The sequence below is a fragment of the Macrotis lagotis genome, chromosome 4 (assembly GCF_037893015.1).
Source record: "Macrotis lagotis isolate mMagLag1 chromosome 4, bilby.v1.9.chrom.fasta, whole genome shotgun sequence".
Lineage (NCBI taxonomy): Eukaryota > Metazoa > Chordata > Mammalia > Peramelemorphia > Peramelidae > Macrotis > Macrotis lagotis.
The window spans coordinates 121792853-121820822 of NC_133661.1; the positions used below are offsets into that span (position 1 = coordinate 121792853).

Consider the following 27970-nt stretch of genomic DNA (forward strand, 5'->3'; position numbering starts at 1 on the left):
CAGCTATTATTATTAACTAAAGTTCAAAATAAAACTTAAAACTTCTCTCTTATTCTAGAATATAATCCCTTCTCCTTTGGTTCAAAAGGTTATGACGGGGGGAATCTAGGTGTGGCAGTGGATAGAGCACTGGCCCTGGAGTCAGGAGTACCTGAGTTCAAATCCGACCTCAGACACTTAGTAATTACCTAGCTGTGTGGCCTTGGGCAAGCCACTTAATCCCATTTGCCCTGCAAAAACCTAAAAAAACAAACAAACAAAACAAAAGGTTATGAAGGTCTATATTTTGGGGGAGAAGGGAGTATTATGTTTATTCTTAAACAAGAATATTTTAGTAATGTATAAAAAACATCATTTGTACAAAAAATAAAAAATAAATATATATAAAAGGTTATGAAGAGAATCACTGCCAGTGATATTTGAAAAATAAAAAGAAAGAACCATAAAACATTCTTTTAAAGAAAAATGATAAAATCACAGATTATAGGGCTGCAAAAAGAAAAAACAAACCTAAAAAACATTTAATCATACTCCTTTATTCTATATATGGGAAAACAAAGGTTCTGAGGCTTAAAGTTTTGCTTGATATCATGCAGCTAGTTAGTTACAGAGTTTAGACAAAAATACAGGCCTTTGTCTTCTTGTGCAGTGTTTTGGAGTTTTTGCAGGGAGGGCAGGGATTCTTTTGTTTTCTATTATTTCCCATAAAGTGAAATGACTCAGAAAGATGAGGTCTTCATGAAGAGGCATGGATAGTCCCTTAAAAATAATAATTCTCAAGGGGAAAAATTCAAAGCTCCTCTCTCTGTATGGTCCTAGTGATGTATTCTCACCACTTTTTTTCTTTTTTTAAGGTGTTTTTTTTTTGAAAGGCAATGGGGTTAAGTGGCTTGCCCAAGGCCACACAGCTTAAGTAATTACTAAGTGTCTGAGGCTAGATTTGAATTCAGGTACTCCTGACTCCAGGGCCAGTGCTCTATCCACTGCACCACCTAGCCGCCCCTCACCATTTTTGTTTAAAGAAAAAATATAAACTTGAGGACAGTGACCATATTTTATTTTGTCTTTGTTTTACCATGGCCCAGAACAAATCAAATGCTTATTGAGTAAGACTACCAGAGTTTGACCTACAAACGAGTTTCACTTAGTCTGGGAAAGGGGAGAAGCACTAGTCTGAAATTTGAGAGATGTGAGTTTTAATTTTCCCTGGGGCATTAATCAATTGTATTCCCCTGAATAAGTCACTTAGGAGAGTCTCAGTATCTTTATCTGTAAGAGGAGGAGCTGAAATTGAGATCATCTCCAAGTTTGCTTCTGGCCTGAATGAGCTATGAGGCTCCATACTAGTCATAAAATCGATGTGCCACTGCTTTTAGTTCCTCAGCGCTCTGTCAGGGAGTTAAAGAGTGGTGAAAGGCCCAAAGGCAGGCAACAAGGGGGCGGGGGGAGAATCAGAGGATATGGAAAATCCCCAAATTGGATAATAAATTTCTGAATAGCCAAAAATGACTCTAGATATTTTGTAGAATCATAGAAACGGAGTGTTGGAAGGGAAATAAAGTATAATAAACATGTCAAAAACAAAAACTCCATTATGCTGCTATGACAAAGAAAAGAATCATGAAAATCAGTAGGATTTTAGACAGAAGAGGCATAAATTCATGCAGTTGAAGCTCTTTGAATCCCTAAAATTTTATGTTTTTGTGATTCAGTCAAAGCAATATAATGGGTTCTTTGTTTTTAGTCTACTAATTAGTTATTTTTATCATATCTACAAGTAAACCTCTTCCTGTGTGGATAGAAAGGCTACAGCAAAATCCCATTTTTTATAAAATCCCCTTTTAATAGAAATGCTGATCTTACAAAATGAAAAGGAATAGAAAAAGAGAGGTATGATAGGTCAAAATTCCCTCCCTTTCACATGTTAGGTTAGTTTTTCCCTAAAAGGTGATAAAGCTGTCCAAAGGACTTGATTAATCAACTCTCAAATTGCATCTGTTTCAAACCTGATTCCTGGTAGCCTCTGTCCAGCAATGTGGGTTCTAAGTGAATAAAAAGGCCACCCATGTAGGGTCAAGGTCCTTTAGATTTGGCTAATATCCTAAGATGGAATAAATCACCACACCCTGCCCTGCTGACCAGATGTTTCCATATAGAGATGAGTGGGGCTGAGTCTATCAGAACTAAGTGCTGGAACATTCTTGTTGAATATCCTTCCCATGCTATGGCTGTTGTTCATTGTTGAATAATCTGTGAGGGTTTACTTCATCCTAACATTCTTTCTGAACTAAGTGGGTATCAAGACAAGGTCCACCCATAATGAGGGGTCTGATGAAAATTACAGGCCTCTTAGGTCATTTTTTACTTTGTTTCCAGATAGTCTCATTATGAATAATGAAAAAAAAAGAGAGAAACACATATTTTTGATACTTTTCTTATTAATAGAGTAATTTTTAAATAAAAATTTTAATGTTATTTTAAAATAGTGTGATTCAGTTGATTAATAGCCTCAAACTCTAATCATTTGACCATCTTAACCTTTCAGGACAGGCAAGTACCCCAATAACCTTAACTTCCTTTTAATATTCCATCAAATTCATCTAAAGCCTTCTAAATTTAACTTTTATGTGTTTCTTGTCACTTACATATCATTTTGACAGAAAGGAACAAAAAGTCATTTAAGCTGCAGAACTTAGAATTGAAAGGGACCTTAGAGCAAGGGTCAACAAACTACAGTCTCTGGGTCAAATTCAGACTACTGCTTGTTTTTATAAGAATGATTTTGACATTTTTATTTTAAAATGTAATTTTTATTTTAATTTAATTTAAATGCAGTTTGCCAACTCCTGCATAAGAGACCTCTAATTCCTTCATGGTACAAACAGATAAGGAAAATGAGGTCTAGCAAACTAAAGTTACTTGCATAAAGGTCACAGTAAGGGAATGACAGAGCAAAGACTGGGACCCAGGTCTCCTGAAAGTGGGATCAATCTTCTTTCCACATTATGACATACTATATTCTATATGAAAAACAAAATGGGAAGGGGCATTTCCAAACCACTTGGAACTGCTTTAGAATCAAAGTATAAACATGAGACACATAAAATAAGGCATCACTTTCCTGCTCGAATAGCATTGCAGATGTTGAATCATTGTTATGTTTATTTAGCAGCTGCTTAAAAACATTTTATTTCTCAAGTACATATTATGTGCTTGATAATGTGGATAAGAATGTGGAAATAATGTAGAAAAGAAAACAAAGCAAGCAAATAAGTGTTCCTGAAAGGTCAATAATTTTTGCAATGATAAGAATCATCATTCAAGCACATGACAATGGACCTCATTAATTAATACTTGCTGATTTGATTTAGCAACATGGGGAGCAATCAAGGTATTTTTACCTGTTATGATGACTTCATCTCCATCTTGCAGAAATTTTCGGGTCTGTCCATTCCCAAGATCAATGACTTTAGTTCCCCGCCATGATAATTCTAACATGGATCCAAAGTTTTCAGGATTCTTAACAATGGAAGTTGGGAACAGGAATAAAAATACAATTTATTAGGCAGAGTGACTTACTCATAGAAAGTATTTACTAAAAGTTGACTGGACAGAATTGAAAACTTCTTTATTAATAACATGGTTCACACTCTTGGGTTACTGGGCTTTCTACAAATCGAAGTCACTGATTTCCCTTGGAAGGGAAGCCTCTCTAAAATGTCAGTGTCAAAGACCTGATCACCAGTGCATCCTGTGTTCACTCATTCCTTAGGGATGGAGACATAAGTGTTCCCACTTAGTGCTCTCTTACTTTTAGGACACTGGCAAATCACTAACTAGTTTTCTCACAGGACTGTGGTACAGAGTACATGAGATAATGAACACAGAAGCATTTTGTAATCTAAAATGTATAATTTGGCTCCTTTTTTTTAAGTGGGGCCCATGGAATTCTTTGGACACACTATCACAAGTAATGACTACAACAACTAACATTTATATAGGACTTACTAACCCCCTTTACAATTATTATCTCATTTGATCTTTACAACAATTCTGGGAGTTAGATCCTATTTTTAACCCCATTGCCCAGGATCTCACAGCTAGTACATATCTGAGGCTAAATTTGAATTCAGGTCTTCTTGATTGCAGGACCAGCTAGCTGCCACACATAAGCCCCATTTTACAGATGAGGAAACTGAGGCAGAAGGTAGCAGAGCTGGGATTAGAACAAATGTGCTCCAGTTCCTAGTTTGGTATTTTTTCCTAGTGTTGCATTTTTTCTACCCTCTCCCACTGTACTCTAGAGGCTGCAGTTAACCAAATACATTCTCAAACACATCTTCAACTTGAAATGAACCAGAACAAATGCAGAAGACAGTGTAGTACAGGGGGAAAAAACCCTACATTTGGATTTGGAATATCTGGGTTCAAATCCTAGCTGTTCTCCTTTTGTCTCTTTGTGCCCCTGTGGTCTGAATAAGGGCAAGTCACTCAAACACTTTGAGCCTCAATTTCCTCATCTGTAAAATGAAGGCATTGGATGTGATGATTTCTAAAATCTTTTATACTCTAAAGATAGAATTTTTATCACTTAATCTTGTTAAACTTCTCTTTCCATATGTTTTAGACCCCCCAAAAAATTAGGACAGCTAGATGGTGCAATAGGTGGAGTTCTGGGCCTTGAGTTGGGAAGACTCATCTTCATGATTTCAAATCTGTCCTTGGACACTTACTAGATGTGAAACCCTTGGCAAGTCATTTATCCCTCATAGTTTCCTCATCTGTAAAATGATCCTGGGAAGGAAATGGCAAACTATTCCAATATCTTTGTCAGGAAAACCAAATGGGATCATGAAGAGTAGGACTCCCACTGAAAACATTAGCTAAGAAGATACCTAAAAGGGCCTCATTTTGTAGGGAGGGTATCCAAATATATGTGCTATCAGACAAATGCTTGCATTTTTAAGAACCTGTGACTCTTCAGGTGTTCAAAATCTGACCTACAATGCATCCCAAGGATCCCTGGCTGTGTCATCCACCCTGCTGATGCAGGACCACTGGGTCCTCCCATTTACTTGGAATTGGAACCACCTTATAAGTGTTGTCTCCCGCAGTTAGAATGTGATCTCCTGGAAGGCAGAGGTCATTTTGCCTTTCTATTTGTATCTCTAGGCCTTGGCACACAGTAAACTCTTAATATATACTTTTTTTCATTTACTCATTCAATGGCATACAGAGAAGGAGAAGGGTCTATGGCAAGGACAGCAAGGTCATTCTTGCTCTGTTTCTTCTTACCTCATTTGCTGCATCCTAGTAGACAGAGGAACAAGAGGAACCATAGGAAGGATTTTACCATTTCCCTTATGATACTTTTGCCTGAATGACTAATCCATCTTGCATCATCATGCCACCTTTTCTTCCCCTCTCATTTGGATACACTACCACGTACTCAATTCAGAGAGCTCTGAAGCCAGCTCATGCTGGCTCCCAAGAGCCAAGTGTTAAACTTTCAACCAAGCATTTACAACCCAGAAATCAGCAAACATTACAAATCAAGGCCTGATTTATTGTTTTGTTGACTGTCTACACTTTAGAAAGAGTGAAAATGTGAATGATGCAGAATAAACTAAAAACTGTGTCATGCACATATATACTGTGTCACTCACATATATGCATTCATACATACATACAAATATATATATACAAATAAAATATGATAAATAAATATTATATATACATATATCTTTCTGGAGAGCTGGTTGTTCAGTACTTACCAGTCCATCCCTGCCTGGACTCCAAGTGTTTAACACATTGTTTACACTTGGGAATCTTTTGTAGGTACACAATACAAGAACAAATATTAGAGCTAATAAAGCATAGAATATTAGGACTGGAAAGGATCTCAAGAGGCTGAATAGCTCAAGATCCTCATTGCTCAAATGAGAGAGCAGGAAGCTAGTGAGGTTAAGAAGTCTCACACAGCCAGGGACAGGCCAAGACTGAAACCTAGGATTCTTGTCTCCAGCTTAAGGGCTCTTTCCATTATGACTCTTGATTATAGATCATGAGGAAGGAGGACTTAAGTGATATGTAAAATGAGGGGATTGAACTAAATGACCCCTAAAGTTTTTTCAGTTCTAATCTATGATCCAAGCTTTAATCACTGAATGGATATGTCTCAATCAAACTGAGACATGTTAAAGCTTAAAATGGTTAAAATCTCCCAATACATCCAGGACCATCTTCAGTCATCCTGAACTCTATCTTGCCACTGGACCCAAATGGTTCTGGAGAATAGAGGGAGGCTAATGAATTTGAACAGTCCTTTATCACTTAAATCTAATTGATTTTCATGTAATGGCATCACCTCCCTGTCATTATCTTCTTCAGGAATGAAGGACAAAAACAACAATAACCCTATGATCTATGCTTTGATCAGGATTGAAATAGCATACTAGCATGACCCTCATTTGATGGATAGAAGTCATACATTTAGTTAGGTATTACTGAGGTTCCACCATTTAACATATACCCAGAATGAGGGGTTCACGAAAGAGGAGAAAGGAGATCAACAAATCATGAGATACGTTGGGAGGGGTACAGGTAAGTTCAGGTAAGTAGACCTCAAGTAGAATGGAATATGAACTTTGAACTAGATACAAAATGAAAAAAAAAATCTACAAGTGGATAGACAAGTAGACAAACCACTACAAATGGAGTTGTTATCCTAAAGAAATAGAGAAGCATCTTAGAGACGATAGTAGATGTGATTAAGAAAGAACTAAAACATATCCTGGATTCTGAGATTATAAAATCAAAGTAAACTTTCAGAGCACTCAGTCCCCACAGGAAAAGACTGGGCTATGGGTCAAGGGTATCAAGATATGAGCAACTGTCCAATGAAACTCTTTGAAAGAGTTCGCAAATATAAAAGGTTGCATAATGTACTCTCCAAATCTCTGTTTACAAAGAGTAAACACAAAATATGACGAGTTTCCTCTGACTGACTGAATACTTGGCACTAACTCTAAGGGTTTGGTCTTCTTAGAGCAAACAGGGAAAAATACAAACTATGTCAATATTCTCAATACCTCTTGGTTTAGGCAAATGTTTTGCTTTGCCCTACAGGAGTAAGGTCTCTTCCACCTCCAAGGGTCATGGACACAGAATATACTAAAGATGACCCCATAAAGAAGCAGTAAACATACATCTTAACTAAGAATATTAGTGGCTCATCTCAAAATAACAACATTGGCATGACTCAACCTTCTTATCTTATCCATCATCAACTAATAACCCATCCCTAATATTTGGACAAATATACGTACAAGATCACTCAGATCACAGAGGGAGAGAATCAAATGAGGTAATAGATGTAAAGGATTTTGAAAACTTCAAAGCACCTTATCTGCTCAGCTAGATGGTGCAAAGGGTAGAGCATGGCCCTGGAGTCAGGAGGATCTGAGTTCAAATCCAGCCTCGGACACGAAGTTTACCTGAGGTTAAGTGACTCTAGTCACTAGTAAGTGTCTGAGGCTAGATATGAATTCATGTCTTACTGACTCTAGGCTCAGCATTCTATCAATTGTGCTTCCTAACTCCCCTTATATTTGTAATGTTTGTCATTTTTTGAAGAAGATCATGACATCAGGGAGGTGATGCCATGACAAGCACATGAATTGCATCTAAGTGAGGGGGTGCTGTGCTAAGTCACTTTCTCCTCCAAGTCATCTGGGTCCAGTGGTCAGATAGGAATCAGGATGACTGGAAATGGCTCTGGATGCGAAGCAATCAGGGTTAAGTGATTTGCCCAAGGTCACACAGCTAGTAAGTGGCAAATGTCTGAGGCTGGATTCAAACAACCATCCTAACTCCAAGATCAGTCCTCTGTCCACTGTGCCATCTAGATATTCCTTCTGTAAGGAGATAAGGAATGATAAAGGGTATAGAAGCACCATTTTGAGGGCAAGTTGAAGACAAGTAAAATGTCTCAGATGGACTATTGTTTGATGGACAGTTGCCAAGGTCACCTAATACTCACAGGTCCACTAATGGTCCCAGATGCCAAGAGATCACCAGGTTGGAGGTTGCAGCCATTGATGGTGTGGTGAGCAAGTTGCTGCTTCATTGTCCAATACATATGCTGAGACAAAGAGAAGAGATGGATAAGTCAGGAAGGCAACACACTAAAGACCCTGTTCATCACCCAATTTCCCATTTTCCTCCATGCAAGCTTGATAATGATGATCTGACCTGATCAAGAGTTTTCAGAGTCTAGGAGCAGTACAGTGGGAATGAAAACTACACCAAGACCCAATGGGCAAAGGGTTCAACCAGGAAGTAGTTTCCCTAACAGGTAATTCCCCAAGCTGAAGTTTCCTAGGCTCATTTCAATTCAAATAGGCCCCTTTTTAAAACTTCCCTAAAGTGGTGTGACTAGGTGGCACACCAGCCCTGGAGTCAGGAGTACCTGAGTTCAAATTCTGTCTCAGACACTTAATAATTACCTAGCTGTGTGGCCTTGGACAAGCCACTTAACCCTGTTGCCTTGTTTTAAAAAAAAAAGACTCAAAAAAATTCCCTAAGTAACTGATTGCTCATCCTCTTATTTAGTTCTATCTCTGGTTAAATCTGGAGCAGCCTTCATAATAGGTCCTCTACCAATTCAAATTAATCTCATCCTTCAAAAGTTACCCCCTGACATTTTTTCAGAATTAACCTAGACCCACGAGTGATAGAATTATAACAAGGAATTTTTGCACTGGGAACCAGTGAAGAATTAAGTGAACCCAGGGTAGGGAGAACTCACAACTGGGGGAAAGAAGCGCTCTCTGAGAGATTGTGTACATGCTACTAAAGGACTGATCACTGATGAGAAGTGATGGTCTAGAGCAGGAAGCATGGTCAGAGATAATACTATATCACCTCCAGGACCTTGGTTTGGCATTTAAAACCTTCCATGAGGTCCCCTCTTACCTTTCCAGTCTTCTTATACTTTAATCCTCTACTCCTAGATGTGTACACACACACACACACACACACACACACACACACACACACACACACACACACACACAGAGTTCTAAGAGATGTCAGTAAACTACAACTCTAGTCTACAATTTAGTGCCTCTCTATCTTTCCAGCCCTTGAGGCTGTCTCATGATTCTCTTCCAGATGCATGGTTGGATCATATGCTATGCTTCTCCTGCCAGAGCTTTCTGATTTCTTGGCCTTTCCTCACCTTGATTCCTAGAACTCTTTCCCGACAACTCTGCTTATTGAAATACTACGCAATCTTCAATATTCAGATCACATGCTCCCTTCTCTGGGAAGTCTTTCCTGTTCTCATCAGAACTGATCTTCCCTACCTTCTGAATCACAAAGAATTTGGAAACTGTCTTGGCCTCTTGATATATATATATATATATGTTCAGTAGCTTGGTTTTTGTTTGATTTTTACTAAACTGTCTATTATATGTCTGTTGCTAGACTTCAAGTAAGATGACAACAAAGAATGTATTCTAATTGCTTTTTTACCTCACTCGGCACTTAATTCATCACTTTGCATAGTCTTAATAATTGCTATTGCTTTACCAAGTTTTTTTTTAAATATAAATATCTATTGATGGGAAGTCTACAATACAGAAATAGGGTATGGTTCAAAACTTTACCTTAAAATTAGATCTGCATATTGTTGCTGGTTGGCTCATTCCTTCCCCTGGTTAAAAAAAAAAAAGGAATATTATTGGAAAATTGAATTGGGTACACCTAAGCACTGCCATATGCACAGGATGTTGTCCTAGAGTTAGGATGACTGATCCAAGTTCAAATCTAGCCTCCAACACTTACTAGCTGAGCGACCTTGGGCAAGTCACTTAAACCTGTTTACCTTAGTTTCCTCATCTGTAATATAAGTTGATAAAGAAAAAAATAAACCACTCCACTATCTTTGCTAATAAAACCCAAAATGGGGGTCACAAAGTGTCAGGTACAATGGATTGAACATAGCAGGAAATTGGTTTGCTTTTATGAATAGTGGTTATGGCGTGTGTATATAAATATATTTCATTTACTACAGCACTGTTCCTCCTAGAATAAAGTATTCTTTTTCAAACTCAGTGGAGAATCTTAGGCAAGTTCATTAACCTTTCAGAAAGAGCATCATGGCATAGCAGAAAGAAAATTGGATTTGGAAGCAGTGGCCCTGAATTCAATCCTTCATTCTGATACTATTCCTTGTAATGAATCTCTAGAGACTTCAGTTTTCTCATTTTAAAAGTGAGAGATTAGAACTAGATACCCTATAAGGTTTCTTCTGGCTCTGTGGCTATGATCACTTTAAAGTAAGTTGATTAGATTAGATCCTTGTCTCCCTTCATCACTCCCTCTTCCACAAAGCTGCCAAAGAGATATTCTTGGGGCAGCTAGGTGGCACAGTGGATAGAGCACCAGCCCTGGAGTCAGGAGTACCTGAGTTCAGATCCGATCTCAGATACTTGATAATTACCTAGCTGTGTGGCCTTGGGCAAACCACTTAACCCCACTGCCTTGCAAAAACTAAAACAAAAAAAGAGAGAGAGATTCTTAAAGCATAGTTGGATGATGATGCCCCTGTTCAATGAACTCCACTGGTTCCCTATTATCTTGAGAATAAAATACAAACATTTTTGTTTGGTATTTTAAGTCTTTCACAACCTAATTTTCTAGTTTTTATTACATATTATACACTTTCACATACTCTTTAGTCAAACAAACCAGCCTTCTCACTGTTCCTCACATAGGACATTTCATTTTCTGTCTCTATACCTTTAAGCAGAGAAATTGTCTTTCTCTTTCCTCATCTTTCTTTACCTCTCTGAAATCTCTAGTTTCCTTAAAAGCTCAAATCAAGCACCATCTCCAAAAGAGCTCCTTCCTGTTGGTATCTCCACTCCAAATGACCCTGTATTTATTTTGCATATAATCACCTGGGTCCATGTTGCCTGCCCTGAAAGAATGTAGATTCCTTGAGGACAAGGAATATTTCATTTTTGTCTCTGTATCTCCAATGCTTATTTCAGAGTCTAACACATAATAGGTGCTTAATAAATGGTTGCTGGTTGATAGATTTCCTATCTAAAAATCAGTGACTGACTAAATAACATTCCTTCAACTGACAATAACATCTGGAACAGAGAAGTCTACTACTGAAATGATTATGCAGTGTTCTGATGTAAAATTCAGCTACTTAGTATGTAAAAAAATCAGAGTTACTGGAATTCAGGAAATTATTGGGAGGATGAGGTGTAAAGTAAGGGATAGTATAATGAACAGGATGCAGCTGCATTTGATGGGAGGTTCCATAGTTTGTCCTGATTCTTCTAATGACACATTATGGAAAGGCTAAAGATTTCCTGCAAATCACTGAACAGAGCCTAGCATAATGCCACACATTGAAAAGGCATTTTACTTGTATATTTAACTGAATTTAATTAAATTTGTGGGCAATTTTAATTTCAGAGACAATAATATCATAATCAAATGACCTCTTCAAATTAACTTTTCATTCTGGAGTAGAATCAGCTACTCCTTATTTGATTTACTAGGTATATCTTGGGGCTGTCCTCCTGCCAACAGTTATGTATCAAGGAAGAGGTCCAAGGTCTTTGAGCTAAGAACTACAAGAAATAAAAGGAAATTGAAAAAACAAAAATACAGAGGGTGAACAGAGTACAAAAGAAAGGGCAGCTAGGAAATTAAGTAATGATGCAAGAGAGAGAGGAGAAAATGAGAAAAGAAGGAATGCTGACATGGCTTTTTATTTTTAGGTTTTCCACTAAACAAACGCCTTAAGTTTAAATAGCAGAAAGCTCTAAGCTTTCATTGTCTTCCTTGGCCTAATCCTGAAGCATTCCCAGTGGAGAAAATGGAAGATAGTATATGGTCAGTAAAAAGAACATTAAACTTTAAACCATAGGACCAGAGTTCAAATCTCAGCTCTTCAATTTGGTATCTAGGTGACCTTGAACAAGTCAATTAATTCTTCTGGGTCTCAATTTCCTCACTTATTAAATATAGGGGGTTATAGAATGAGATAATTTCAGTTCTAGATCTATGACAGGAGAATATCAAGGGTCAAACATTATATTATGTATGTTAAGGGGGTAGTATACCAACTATAGGGTAAAATAGAGTTGCATACTACTCTCTGCCACAAACACTGTACATCAGGGAGAATGTATACCAACTATAGGAGAGTATACCAACTATACTTTAAATTTCTGGCTATTATAGTTTAGCCATGCCATGTCCCTCTGTCACCTCTGCTACTTCCACCATTTGGGGGCAGACCTAGCCCATCTCTTCTAGATCATTGGCTTCCAGTTCAGCCCAAGTACATGCATACATACAAGTACATACATACAAGTACATACCTTTCAGGGCAACAAAGAGGTTGATGTCAAAAGTGTAGGGCTCCTCATGACAGAGGTAAGACAGTGGCTTAGGATCCTGTAATGGAAGAAAACAAGTAATGTACATTTTAGTTCTCAACACATTTCTCATCTCCATCATCATCATAGCTATTATTTATATAGCACTTTTAGATTGGCAAAGAACTTTACAAATATTATCTTAATTCATTTTATCTTGACATATAACCTGGAAAGTAAATACCCCATTTTTATGGATAAGGAAACTGAGACAGAGGCAAAATTACTTGCTTAGGATAACACAACTAATAAATGTTTTAAGGTAGATTTGAACTCAAATCGTTTGACTCCAGATTGTGAGCTGCCCCTAAATGACCTATTAAGTATCTATCCTCTAAGAAAGGCACAGGGCTAGGAACTGGAGATATAAAAACAAAAATCAAAATAGTTCCTGCCCTCAAGAAACTTACATTTTACAAAGATTACAATTTTCCCCAAGATCATGTCTGGGAACAACCTGAACCTTAGAAAATTAATAAGAAACTGGAATAAATAATAAAGCAATAGCCAAGATTTATTATACCCAGCACAAGAAGTTTGATCCTGAGAAGACAATGAAATAAAATAAGACAAATTCTCCACTCTCTAAGGATTTACAATACTGCCCGTCCCATAAGTTTTAGTGCAGTTTGAGGCTTTCATAGTTTGAAACTATACTAGTACTTTTGGGATATGCTGTATGATTGAACAAATATGTTGTCTATTATGTCTACAAAGCACTGTACTAGGATTATTCACCACAGGAGATAAAAAGTTAAGATAAGACATTATCTCTGGGCTCATACACAAAGATAACAATATAATGCTGTATTATGTAGTATGAGGTCCTGAGAGTTGGTGGGGACAGGAATAATTTGTTACTATTTGGATGGAAAGAAAAGGGAGAAGATCAAAGTAGGCTCCATGAAAGAGGAAATGTTTTAGTTGTGCTTTAAGTGTTGGATCTCTATGAATGATAAAGGATGATCTAAATAAATGGATCAGAATTCAAGAATTCTGCAGAAACCTAAGAAATAGAGATGATAAAGTACAAAAAATGTTTAGGGTGTATAAGATATATGTGTATATACATGCGTATGTGTGTAACAGAATAATTGGGGCAACTAGGTGGCGCAATGGAGAGTACCAACCCTAGAATTAGGGCCTCAGACACTTGACAATGCTACTTGTGTGACCTTGGGCAAGTCACTTAACCCTGATTGCTTCACATCCAGAGCCACCTCCAGTCATTCTGATTCACATTTGGTCACTGGACCCAGATGGTTCTGGAGGGGGAAGTGAGGTGGGTGACTTAGCACAGCCCCCCTCACTCAAATCCAATTCACATGTCATGCATGGGATCATCTCCCTGGTGTCATGATCTTCTTTGAGTATAATGGACAAACATCATCAACAGAATAATGCATTTGCCCTGATGTACAGTGTTTGTGGTAGAGAGTAGTATGCAACAAAGCTGAAAAGATATGGTAGACTGCAGAGACTTAAATTCAAGGTTAGGAAAAAAAAAGTCTAAACTTTACTTAGAAGGGAATAGAGATATTATGTAATTTTGCTATCTCTTATACTTTATTTTTCTTCCGTAAAGGATATGATTTCTCTTTCAGCACATTTAACTTAGATCAATGTATACCATGGAAACAATATAAAGACTAACAGACTGCCTTCTGTGGTGGGGGGGGAGGAAGCAAGATTGGGGAAAAATTTCAAAATTCAAAATAAATAAAATCTTTCTTTTATTAAAAAAATCCTTAATTAAAAAGAGAAGGGAATAGAGAATTAATACTATATGGTAGAAATAATGTTAAAATCCTTGCTCTAATACTTACTTACAAGCTACATGACCAGAGGTAAATCATTCTGCATCCCAGTTTTTCCATCCATTTAATAGGAAAGATCATCAATTTCCTATCTCACAAAGTTACTGTGGAAAAAGCAACTTATAAACCTTAACAAACCATATAAATGTGAGCCATTATAATTATGGGGAAGAAGCATGGTGCAGTGAATAGAAAGTTGGATGAATCAGGAAGAGTGGATTAGAAATTCCACCTCTCATACATACTAACTGTGTGACTCTGGGCAGTCACTTACTTCTCAATGACTCCAGAGAAGATGCCCTTCTGCATTAGTAGAGGGATTTTGACACCAAAATCTCCCTACCTCAATAAATTAATCCAGGCCCAGAGTTTAAAGGGGGAAAAAGGAAGAGAAATAACTAGCAATATGCATGTGGAAGATTAATCTGACATCAATATGAAGAACAGATTAGAGTGGGAAAGAAAGGAGGTTGAAAGACCTTTTTGGAGGCCATTACAACACTCCAAATGGATGTTAATGAGGGCTTATATTAGGATGCTGGAAGGAACTGGGGAAAATGGTGATGGGAATGAGAGTGTCTCTCAATGGTGTCAAATGCTTCAGAGAGGTCAAGACAAATAAGAATGGGGTCACTTGTGATTTTTAAGAGAATAGTTTTACTTCTCATGTTTTCCCTTCCTATTTCAGGGTTTTCTTTTCTTTTTTTATTGATATTTTATTTTTCCAAAACATATTACTAAAGTTTTTTCAAAATTTATCCATATGCTATGTATATTTTTAAGTTACAAAATTTCCTTCTACCCTCCCTTCCCATCCCCTCCCTTCATTGCTGAACAGTCAGGTTAACATGGTACATACATATTTTTTTGATAAACATATTTACAGATTAGTCATTTTTGTATGAGGTATTAGGATTAAGAAAAAAAAGAGTTACATAAGTGACATTTTTTATAGTGTTCATCAGATTTTGAAAGGGTTTATTTTGGTTTTATTTAGTTTTCTTCCTCTGGATGAGGATAACATTGTCCACTGCCAGTCTAATAAAGTTGTCCTAGCTTTCTGAACTGCTGAGAGGAGCTGCTTCCATCAAGGTCGATCATCTCACAATGTTGTTGTTAATGTGTATATATCGTTCTCAGTTCTGCTCCCTTTGCTCAGCATCGGATCCTGTGAGTCATTCCATGCTTCTCTAGAGACCGATTATCTATGGTTTCTTACAGAACAATAATACTCCATGGTATTCATGTACCATTACTTGTTTAGCCATTTCCCAATTGATGGGCATCCCTTGTTTCCAATTCTTTGCCACTATAAAAAGAGCTGCTGTGAATATCTTGAAACATGTGGGACTTTCCCAATTTTTCCCAATTTTAATGATTTCTTCTAAGCCTAGAATTGGAATTGCTGGGTCAAAGGGAATGAATATTATTATTGCTCTTTGGGCATAATTTCATAATTTCATATTGCTCTCCAGAATGGAAGGATCCATTCACAACTCCACCAACAATGCATCAATGTCCCAATCCTCCCAACATCCTCTCCAGCATTGATCACCTTCCCTTTTTCTCATTTTAGCCATCTTACCTCATAGTTCTTTTAATTTGCATGTCTCTAATCAATAATGATTTGGAACATTTTTTCATATGATTATATATAGCTTTAATTTCTTCATTTGGGCTGAGCCAAGATGGCGGCATGAAGGCAGCATTTCCAAGGGTGAATTCCTTCCCCCAAACTCCAAAAAAAGAAATGATGACTCTACCCAAAATTTAGCGGGGCAGAACCCACAGAAAGACTGAGTAATACATTTTCCCAGTCCAAGATAACTTAGGAGTTCCATGGGAAAGGTATGTTTCACTAGGACCGGGGGTTGGAAAAAAAGCCATGGCTGTAGCGCAGCCCAGCCCAGAGATCACCTACAACAGCTTGAAGGGGTGTGGAGAGATCTCTGCTACACCAGAATGAGTGTGGAATGAGGAGCACCCACCACAGAATCTATAGTGAGAATCTGGAGAAAGCAGCCTGTACCTTCAGAGAGGGTAAGGGAAGTCTTCAGAGATTTCTCTGCTCTCCCTGGGATAAGACCCTGATGTTTGCCTACACTCAGCTCCAGGTTGCAGTTTGGGCTGCCATACCAAGATAGCAGGATCCCTCCTTACAACCCCAGGGCAGAGGGCAGTGCTGTGGTCATCTACATATCAAAGCACTGGCAAGAGAGCATAAGACCTTGGAAGAATAAAGGTCCCAGTGGGGTGCCCCCCCCAAAAAATCCAAACCTTGGAAGTGTCATAAATTAGTCTTGGGCTGAGGAAATGAGTAAACAACAGAAAAAGAAGAATCTGGCCATAATTACTTTAGTCCCATGGAAGATCAAAACACATACTCAGATGAGGACAAAATCAAAGCTTCCATATCCAAAACCTCCAAGAGAAACAGAAAATGGGCTCAGACTATGGATGAGCTCAAAAAAGATTTTGAAAGCAATTAAGGGAGATGGAGGAAAAATTAACCCCATTTATCTTGCAAAAAAAAACTAAAAAAAAAGAAGATAACTCCTTCAAACGCAGAATGGAACTAAAGGAAGCTGATGACTTTGCAAGAAATCAGGAAGAAATGAAACTCTTCAAAAAAAGTCAAAAATTAGAAGAAAATGTGAACTATCTCATTTTTCAAGAAATAATACAGTACAATTACCCTGAGATCCTAGAAGCAGAGGGTAAAATAGAAATCAAGGGAATTCACTGGTCACCTCCTGAAAGAGATCCCAAAAGAAGAACTTCCAGGAATATTATAGCCAAATTCCCAAACTCCCAAATCAAAGAGAAAATTCTGAAAGCTACCAGAAGCAAATAATTCAACTATCAAGGCTCCATAGTCAGGATTACACAGGATCTGGCAGCATCTACACTAAGGGTTCATAGGGATTGGAATATGATAGTACAGAAGGCAAAAGATCTTGGTTTAGAACCAAGAATCAACTACCCAGAAAAAGTGAACATCCTATTTCAGGGGAAAAGATGGACTTTCAATGAAACAGGGGACTTTCAAACTTTCCTATTGAAACAACCAGAGCTGAACAGAAAGTTTGATCTCCAAGTACAGGACTCTGGTGAACCATAGAAGGGATGGAAGAGAGAAACTAACTATGAGGAACTTAAGGATACTGAACTGTTTGTATTCCTGCATGGGAAGATATTGATAACTTATATAAACTTTCTCATTTATATGAGTTGTTAGAAGGAGCATATTATAGACAGGACATAGGAAGGAACAGAATATAATGGTATAGTAAAAAGATGGAGTCAGTGGGTGATAAAGGAAAGTACTGGGAGGGAGGAAGGAAAAGGAGATGAAGAAGAAGCTAAGAAATTTCACATAAGAGTCAAGAAAAAGCTTTTTCAATGAAGTTGAAAGGGGGAAGGCAAGGGGGAACAAGTGAGCCTTCATTCTCATCAGAAATGGCTCAGAGAGGAAATAACATACAAACTTAATAGGGTATAGAAATCTATCTTACACTAGAGAAAAAAAAGAAGAAAGGGGAGGGATAAGGGGAAATGGGGGAGGGAAGGGAGGAATAGGTGATAGAAAAGATGGAAGATCGAGGGAGAGGGTACTCAGATTCAACACACTTCTGGACAGGGCCAGGATGAAAGGAGAAAGAGAAAATAGAATAAATGAGAGTGGAGAGGAATAGAGTGGAGGTACAGCTAGTAATAGCAACTGTGGAAAAAATATTGAAGCAACTTCTCTGGTGGACTTATAAAGAAAGCAACTCACCCCAGAGACAGAGCCATTACAGACTGAACTACAATTTTTTTTTCTCTCTCTCTATTCTTGAGTTTTCTCATCTTCTGCGGGGGGCGGGGGGGTTTACGTTTACTCTTACAACACATTCAATGTACATCAATGTATGGCATGGAAACAATGCAGAGACTATCAGACAGCCTTCGGGGGGGGGGGGAAGGGAAGGGAGAGGGAAATTGTAGAAATCAGAGACTTGAAAAAATGATGGGTACATATTACTATTGTATGTAATTGGAAAACAAATAAGATGTTGAAAAAGAAAAAAAAGTCTTCATTTGAAAACTGTCTATTCATTTCCTTTGACCACTTATCAATTGGGGAATGACTTGTAACCTTATAATTTTTGCAATTCTCTATATTTTAGAAATGAGAAATTTATCAGAATTCCTAGTTGTGAAGATTGTTTCCCAGCTTTCTACTTTCCTTCTAATTTTAGCAGCATTGATTTTATTAGTGCAAAAACTTTTTAATTTAATATAATCACGGGGTGGCTAGGTGGTACAGTGGATAGAACACCGGCCCTGGAGTCAGGAGTACCTGAGTTCAAATTCGGCCTCAAACACTTAATAATTACCTAGCTGTGTGACCTTGGGCAAGCCACTTATCCCCATTGCCTTGAAAAAAAATTAATATAGTCACAATCATTCATTTTGCAGTTTATAATGTACTCTAATTGTTGTTTGGTCATAACTTGTCCCTTTTCCATAGTTCTTGGTCTATTATTGATGGTGTTATCCTTTATGTCTAAATCCTGTACCTATTTTGACCTTATTTTGGTATAGGATGTGAGATGTGGGCCTATGTTTTGCCATATTATTTTCCAGTTTGGGACAGCTAAATGGTGTGGTGGATAGAGCACTGGCCCTAGATTCAGGAGGACCCAAGTTCAAATCCAACCTCAGACACTTAATAATTACTTAGCTGCATGACCTTGGGCAAGTCACCTTACCTCATTGTCTTGCAAAAAAACAAAAAAACTTAAAAAACACACATACTATTTTCCAGTTCTCCCAACACCTTCTGTCAAAAAATGAGTTCTGAGACAACTAGGTGGTGCAGTGGATAGAGCACCAGCCCTGGAGTCAGGGAGTACCTGAGTTCAAATCCGGCCTCAGACACTTAATAATTACCTAGCTGTGTGGCCTTGACCAAGCCACTTAACTCCATTGCCTTGCAAAAAAAAAAAAAGACAAAAAAATGAGTTCTTATCCTGGAAACTAATGTCTTTGGATTTGTCAAACAGTACATGGCTGTAGTCATTTACTGTGATTTCTTTTGAACCTATCCTAATTCACTGATCCATTACTCTATTCCTTAACCAGTCCCAAGAAGTTTTGATGACTATTGCTTTATAGTACAGTTTTAGATCCGGTAGAGCTAGGCCACCTTCGTTTACATTTTTTTCATCAGTTCCCTTGCTATTTTTGACTTTTTGTTGCTTCAGATGAATTTTTTACTATTTTGTTACTATTTTTTCTAGCTCAATAAGCAGTTATTTGGTAGTTTGATTGGTATAGCACTGAATAAGTAATTTAATTTGGGTAGAATTGTCATTTGTCATTTGTATTATATTAGTTTGACCTAACCATGAACATTTGACAATTTTCCAATTATTTAGATCTGACTTTATTTGGATGAGAAATGCTTTATAATTGTGTACATAAAGTTTCTGAGTTTGTCTTGGGAGGTAGATTTCCAAATATTTAATATATAATAGTTACTTTAAATGGAATTTCTCTATCTCTTGCTCTTGTTATTCATATATAGAAATGCTGATGATTTATGTGAGTTTATTTTGTATCCTGTTATTTTGCTGAATTTGTTAATTGTTTCAAGTAGTTTTTTAGATTATTTTCTTGGGTTCTCTAAATATACCATCATATTATCTGCAAAGAGTGAAAGTTTTGCTTCCTCATTGCCAATTCTGATTCCTTCAAGTTCTTTTTCTTCTCTTATGGCTAAAACTAGCATTTCTAATACTATATTGAATAGTAATAAATACTATAATGAATAGTAATGGTGATAATGGGCATCCTTGTTTCACTCCTGATAACTACTGAAAATGTTCCAATTTTATTCCCATTATATTAATATATGTTGATGGTTTTAGATAGATAATTATTTTAAGGAAAATTTCATTTATCCCCAAACTTTCTATAGGAATGGATGTTGTATTTTATAAAAGGTTTTGCAGCATCTATTGAGATAATCATATGATTTCTGTTGGTTTTGCTATTGATATATTCAATTATGTTGAGTGTTTTTCTAATATTGAACCATCCCTGCCTATCTGGTATAAATCCTACCTGATTATGGTATATTATCCTAGGAATAACATGCTGTAGTCTCATTGCTAAAATTTTATTTAAGATTTTTGCATCAATTGATTCATTAGATAGAATGATCTATAATTTTCTTTGTTTTGGTTCTTACTGGTTTAGGTATCAACACCATGTTGGCATCATAAAAAGAATTTGGCAAAACTCCTTTTTTAAAAATAGTTTATGTAGAATAGGAATTAATTGTTACTTAAATGTTTGGCAGAATTCACTTGTAAATCCATCTGGACCTGGAGACTTTCTTAAGGAGTTTTTTTGATGAGTTCTTCAATTTCTTTTTTCTGAAATAGGGTTATTTAAGTATTTTATTACCTCTTCTGTTAATCTGGGCAGTTTGTATTTTTGTAAATATACATCCATTTCACTCAGGTTAACAAGTTTATTGGCATACAGTTTGGCAGAATAGTTCCTAATTATCTTTTTGATTTCCTCCTCATTTGTGATTAGTTTATCCTTTTTGTTTTTGATACTGGTAAGTTGGTTATCTTCTTTCTTTTTTTTAATCAGATTAACCAAAGGTTTGTCTACTTTATTGGCTTTTTCATAAAACTAACTCTTAGTTTTATTTATGAAATCAATGGCTTTCTTGCTTTCAATTTTATTAATCTCTCCCTTGATTTTCAGAATTTCTAATTTGGTAAGGTTTGCTTTCTTTATCCTTAGTTCTAACTTCTCATACACAAAATGACCAATACATAAACATGTTAAATATAAATGAACAAGCACAACTTTTGCTAGCCTGTTCGTCACTGAGGGTGGAAAGGGAGGATGGTAGAGAAATATGGAACTAATAAAGATGTAAGTGTATGAATGTTGAAAAACTTTCATAACATAATTGGAAAAATAAAATATTCAAAAAAAGAATAATAGGGACAAAAACAAGATTTTAAGGGGTTAAAAAAGTGAAGTCAATGGGGATAGAATATTTTGAGACTGGGAATGGAAAGGTATCTTCTCTAACAAACAGAGTAGGCTTTTTCCTCATAATTCTAGAGGAATTATGTTTCCATTTATATATTTCCATTTATAAACTATTATTCTGTTTCATTTTGTTCTCCCTAGGAGGTGCCCCACATATTGACTGAAACTACAGGACAAAACATCTGTCTATAGTAAGATAACCAGTGGGCCAAGCTAACAAAGGCTTTTCAAAAAATTATTCAGAAAATAGTAGATTCAAGCTGCATTGTGTGTTCAGAGTTTTCTCTGGAAATGTTACTGAAATGGAAGATGGCTTTAGATTTCTTTTCCTTTTCTTGGCTTCCTACTCCTTAAAGAGGGACCAAATTGCTGCTATTATCACACAAATAGCTAAAAGTTGCTAAGCTACTTAAATTGTTGAGGGTGTTCTGAATTTGGGAGAGCAATAAGATCTGCCAGACAGTTCTCATCATGGAGGAAGACTTATTAAAGGCAGCAAATTTAATTCAGGATTTACAATTTTCTCAACTTCTGAGAGGCATTCTCATTAAGAGGCCTCAGCATACTGATGAAATATGGAACTAGGAATGAAATTTAATAGATTTGATAGTATCTGTACTGAGAGGGATACAGTAAGTAGAGTACCAGTCTTGGTCTCGGGAAAACAGTGACTGACCCTGGGAAAATACAATTCTCTTAAGATTAAAGAATTGTCAACCTGTATTAAGAGAGGGCCATCATACTGGAGATTCCTCACAGTATTGGAAGCAAGACCATCAAAAAAAGCGTGTGCTGAGTAAATACTTAGGAAGTCCAGGAAAGCGAATTCTTGGAGGTGTTGAAAAAGGGCAAAGCATGCTGATGAATAAAAGGAAGCTTTTAGAAAAATTGAATAAGACCATCAAGATAGTTTCCAATTTAAAGGGACTTTTGGCCCTGCAAGACTCAAAAAGAATGTGCAGATACACTCAACCAGAAAAGAAGGGTTGTGTGAGGGGTGGCTAGGTGGCACAATGGATTGAGCACCAGCCCTGGAGTGAGGAGTACCTGAGTTCAAATCTTGCCTCAAATACTTAATAATTACCTAGCCTGTGTGGCCTTGGGCAAGCCACTTAACCCCATTGCCTTGCAAAAACCTAAGGAAAAAAAGAAAAAAGTAAAAAAGGGGTGTATGTGTGTGTGTGTGTGTGTGTGTCTGTCTGTCTGTCTGTCTGTCTGTCTGTCTATCTGTAATAGAGAGAGACAAAGAAAGAAAAGGAAAGTATTACAACTCAAAATGCCAATGAATTACTTGGAATTATATCTAGGTTGAATTTGAAGGCAGAGAGAACCTTGTTTCTTTAGTGGCAGATAAAGATCAGGCAAAGGGCAATAGGATCTATTAGAGGTAAAGTTTTATATCCTACCCAGTTACACTTACACATATACACATACCCTGCCACATATACACATAATACACCCACAAACATACAGAGTAAGGACAAATGGAGAGTATGGAGTAAAAATGAAAATGATCACAGAAAGAAGTTCCATGTTGTTCTGTCACTGATTACTTTCTGCAGCCAATACTCAAGAGTTTGGTTATTTCTTCTGCCCAAACTTTTACCTTGGAACTAAATATTACATTCCTCCTCATCCTTAAATGGCTGCCATATGAAATTTATATATATTTGAAATATTTTAAAAACAGTCCCTGTCCTTAAACACCAGATGAGTAAAACTTTTTATGATCTCACCATATCACATGTTCCAAAGCAAAAATACAAATATAAAAGAAAAATATCTTTTTTTTATTTCTGGATAATTCACAGTGGATTTGTTTTTTCATGCTAGCATGCAATTAAATACTGCATATCTGTATAAAGTAGTCCCCAGCAGAAAAACAGGTTCTTCCCCATTGGAAAAAATGAGAAGAGTCCTTTTGAGCTGGTGCTTACCTGCACAGGATTGGGCAGTGTAAAAGGCATGAGTGCTTCCATGGGCACCACCCAGGGGGAGATGGTTGTTCCAAAGCTCTTCCCCAGGAATGGCCCTAGAGGAACGTATTCCCATTTCTGGATATCCCGAGCTGTAGAGGGGAAAATAAGATAGCAGTAGTAAATTTACCCTGTCTAAAATTTACTCCAAGGCAAGGTTAAAAAAAAATAAATGATTGATTACTATTTGAGGGAAAATTCGTGGATACTGAATAGTATCATTAACAACATTGATACTATCAATACCTTAAATATTTCAATTTTATTGATCTTTAATAACAAGATGATGATAATAACTGGAAATACTCTACTACAATTTTCCTGAGTAACTCTAAATGATGCCCACAATCTCTACTGATTCTACAGAGGGACACTGATTCTCTCACAGTTGTTTTAATATTGAGGTATATTACCGCTCCAGTCGTTCATGAGGACCATTCCAAAAATATGCTCATGGGCTTTGTTAATGGGAATTGGCTCTCCAAGTTTGTTTCCAGGGCCTACAAAGAATGCCTAATATAGAAGGGGAAAAGATCAGTCAGAAATGAGAAGTTGGGGTTTGAATATCACTAACACACTACAGCAGTTGGTCAGTTGTAATCCAGTGTGAGCCACAATATGAACTATAGAAAAATCCAGAAAACCATCAACCTTAAAATGACTGAAATCCATCAGTAAGACAAATAATAAAACATTTTCAGAATCAAATCATCAACCCAGAGAGAGTCTGTCTTGATACTGAATGATATGAAAAATGATAAAGTGCCCACCACCGGGGCTACTACCATTCTTGGAAGAATCTTTTCCCTAGAGAGATCATAAGTAGCCATCAGAAATTGCATATATAACTTACCATTTCCAACTCAAAGTCCAAAAGTTTGGAAACACCATGTATTGGAGGCTTGGCTGGAAATTAAGAGACAAGAAAAAGAGATTGCTATTATTCATATAGTCCTCTTAGAAAGAACTATCACATTCATCTAGCTGCACCATTGGCAAATCTATTTAGATTGGCTTTCAGGGAACTTACTTTCATCGGGACACAATTGTCCCACGGGTCTTCGGATTGGTGTGCCTGATACCACAATAGAGGAAGCTCGGCCATGATATCCCACTGGCAAATGCAACCTGGTTCAAATGATATGTGGGAAACAACAGTCATCACTAATAACCAGTATTTCACATTGGAATGCTGATCAAGTCATAAGCATACTGTTTGGAACCAAATCAAAATTAGGTTTTGATTTAGTTTTTCTTTGTTATATGGAAAGATTCAATAGTGTTTAAGGAAGGCAATATATTGGGAAAATTCTTCTGGCTTTTTAAAAAAAGATATAACCTCCTTCCTTCTCTTGTTTGCAGAAGAACAAGACTATGGGCAAGGCACTACAGTTCCGGAGCTAGATTCATTCAATATATTGGTCAGTGTTCAAAACCACTAATCATGCTTGTACTTCCAAGGGTCAGTCCTAGGTCCTGATCACTTTTATTTCTCTATTCTACATTCTCTCACTGAGTGCTATCAACAGTTCCCATGAATTCCAAGACCATCTCTATGAAGATAACTCCCAAACCTATAATTCCAGATTTCCATCTCTTGACTCTATCTTTGAGTTGGTTGTCCCCCAGGCTTTCCTTTCTTACTTCAACCCCTTGGAATCCCCAGCTTTCTTTAAGACTCAGCAAGAAGTCTCTTCTGGTTCTCCAAAGTGCTCATGCCTTCTCTCAGGTTACTTTCTATCTGTTATGCATCTCGAAAGTACTTAAATCCTGTAGCTATAAAGCCTCCATCATTAGAATGTAAACTCCTCAGGGAAGAATTTTATTTACTTTTTCTCTATATCCCCAGTGCTTACCACAGTATCCTACACTGAGTAAGTTTTTCATTAAGTGCTTAGTGACTGATAGATTCTGCTGAATTTTTGTTGTTTTATTTTTTATTTGTTCTCATTTATCCTTTAAGTGTTACTGTGGACTGACTGGGAGTCGCATTAGGGGGTAGAACAAGAACAGAAAATGAAGATGATATAAAAATCCAAAAAGATAAAATATTTAAGATAAGAAATAAAAAGGCATAGATGGATTATTAACCTAAAAAATTAAAATTGATATAGGTAAAATGGATTACAAATAACAGAATGGAACAGAATTAAAGTGAGATCAAAAGGAAATAAAGTAGTTAGATAAAGAGGCTTCTGAAGCTCCTTTCAGCTTTACATACATGATCCTATGAATAAGGGCAAATCATCTAGGATTCTTCTATAAAGTCTTGTGAGCTTGTTGTATATCTCTCCTTAAAGATCCTCAGGGAAGGAAACCTCCCCTTGACTCAGACTTTGAAATATGCCTATTTGTTCATCTACTCAAAAGAGACAGGGAACAGATGGTCATAATTTTCACTCAGTAATGCCTCTTGCTAGATTTTTTTTGAGACTGGTAATCAAGCCTGAATATATACATATATATATATATATATATATACATATATATATATATATTCCAGGCTCTTCCTTTGCTTTCTCACTACTGTGCATGCCAATGTATGGTTCATTAAATCCTAGGGAGTTAGGAGGCTGGGGGTAGGGAAGCCGGGAAGATCATCCTTGAGTCAACCCTGACAAGTTTACTCTGAAGAAGCTAATATGGGAATCTGTTTTGCTTGACTACACCAATTTGTTACAAGAGCTTCATATTGATTTTGGTTTTTTAATTGAAGTTGGACTTGGGATGGGGGGTGGGAGATGTGGGAGAGAAAGAAAATAGATTTTTTTTTTAATTGAAAAGAATTAACTTTAAAAGAAAAAGGAGACCCTTGGCAGCTGGAGGGTAAGGGATGAGGGAAACAGTCACAGATATCAATCAATTCAAACTCTGAGTCATCAGAGCCAAACCTCTGACCCACCACTCCACCAAAAAAAAAAAATGCAAGAAGAGATAATTGCATCACAGTGGTGTATTGCTAGAATACTACAAAGTATCTAAGTCTGAAATATTGCTTTCTAGGGTGGTTCTATTGTAGCGAATGATATCAGAAAAAAAGAACGAGTCTGGTAGTTAAAAGATATGTGAGGGTCTAGTCCTGACCCAGATATGAAACAGGTACATGATTATGGGTGTGAATAACATATTTCATTAGTGTAGCAACAAGGGAATTTTATTCTATTTTTTAAGATAAACATTTATTGAATATTCAACCACAAGGACATTTTAAAGAAACTAAAAAAATAATTTCCCAAAAGTAAATTTTACTTTAAAAAATACAAACTTTAAAAATGAGACCATAAATGCCAAATATTATAAAGGCATTATGCCTGCCTAAGTAAAAGAACCTGATCAAGTCACTTAAACCTCTAAAGACCCTAGTTTCCACATCAGTAAAATAAAAATATTTAACTAGATTACTTCTAATATCTCTAATAGGTAGTATATTCTAGAAGACCTCAGTTCAAATCTTGGTTCTAACATTTGCTTTCTGGGTGACCTTGGGTAGTTTCTTCAAGGGAAGAGATTGGATTAAGTGACTTTTAAGCTTCCTTCTAGCTCTAAATCTATGATCCTGATTTTGTCCCTTCTAGCACTATCACTCTATGATTCCTTCCTCTCTCCTTTCTCCCTTTGACTTGATCATTGATCCCTACTCCTTCCCCATTTCTGTACTGATTGCTCTGAAATATTCTCACTTGGAGTCATAGGTTTTAGAGTTTAAAAGGCTCTCAGAGGTCATCTTTAGCAGTGATATCAAACTCAAATAGAAATAGTGGCCACTAAACCATACATAAAGATTCCTAGTAGGTGACTTGCCTTAGAAAACTATATATTAATATTCTTTATATTCTATTGTATTTTGATTTATTTTGTAAAATATTTCCCAATTATATTTAATCTTATTACACTGGAGTATGGCAGCCTAAGCTACCTGTTTGATACCTCTGAGCTTCAGCAGCCTCATTTTACAAATAAAGTAACTGAAGGTAGCAGAGCTGAAAGACCTTCTCAGCAGGAGAGCTTGGGGGAAGGGTCATTTGAGGTCAGGCAGACTGGATTCCTATTTCAGCTACACTGACATCAACCTTGGACAAATTTTGAGTCTTCTATTTGATCACCTTTAAATTATAGGTGATTGTCTGTGCCCTTTCTCCCTGCCTCAAAGGACTGTTAAAGAAACCAAAAGATAATAGATGAGAGAATACTTTGAAGAGAATGAACTCTCATAAACGTGCAAGGGATTATTTCTAGTTTGGAAATTCTAAGTATGAAACATTGAAAAAAAAATCTGCCTTCAGAATTCAAGTGTAACATCTCCTTCTTCAAAGTATTTTATTTTCCCAAACTGAAAAAAAAGTTCATAATTCACTATGGAGTTTTAAAATTTTCTCCTTTTGATTCTTGTGGGTATTTTGGGGCCCCATGAGGAAAGCATCACTAAAAACAGAAAGATGTATTACATGATTATAAAAGAAAAAAATTAAGAACTAAGAGTAATATTATTAAGTAATAATATTAAGAGTAATACAAACCAGTTAGGCATCAAAGCATTTTCTTTCCCTCTGAACATGATTCCAACATTAGTAGCATGTTGTCGAGAAGAATAAAAGTCAGTGTAGTCTCCTACATAAGGAATAGTGAAAAAATATCCTTATCA

At 36.7% G+C, this 27970-nt stretch overlaps 1 protein-coding gene across 2 annotated transcripts in view; it reads right to left on the minus strand.

Annotated features, from left to right (window-relative positions):
* The window catches only part of FAH (fumarylacetoacetate hydrolase), a 57970-nt gene that overhangs the window by 4811 nt on the left and 25189 nt on the right, over positions 1-27970 (minus strand). For both annotated transcript variants that reach the window (XM_074234012.1, XM_074234013.1), the window contains exons 5-13: positions 27846-27936; positions 24359-24456; positions 24182-24234; positions 23742-23841; positions 23290-23420; positions 12414-12489; positions 9672-9718; positions 8042-8143; positions 3402-3519 (exon numbers count right to left, since the gene is read on the minus strand). In XM_074234012.1, the coding sequence (XP_074090113.1) occupies positions 3402-3519; positions 8042-8143; positions 9672-9718; positions 12414-12489; positions 23290-23420; positions 23742-23841; positions 24182-24234; positions 24359-24456; positions 27846-27936 (816 nt within the window). The remainder of the gene's footprint in view (positions 1-3401; positions 3520-8041; positions 8144-9671; positions 9719-12413; positions 12490-23289; positions 23421-23741; positions 23842-24181; positions 24235-24358; positions 24457-27845; positions 27937-27970) is intronic.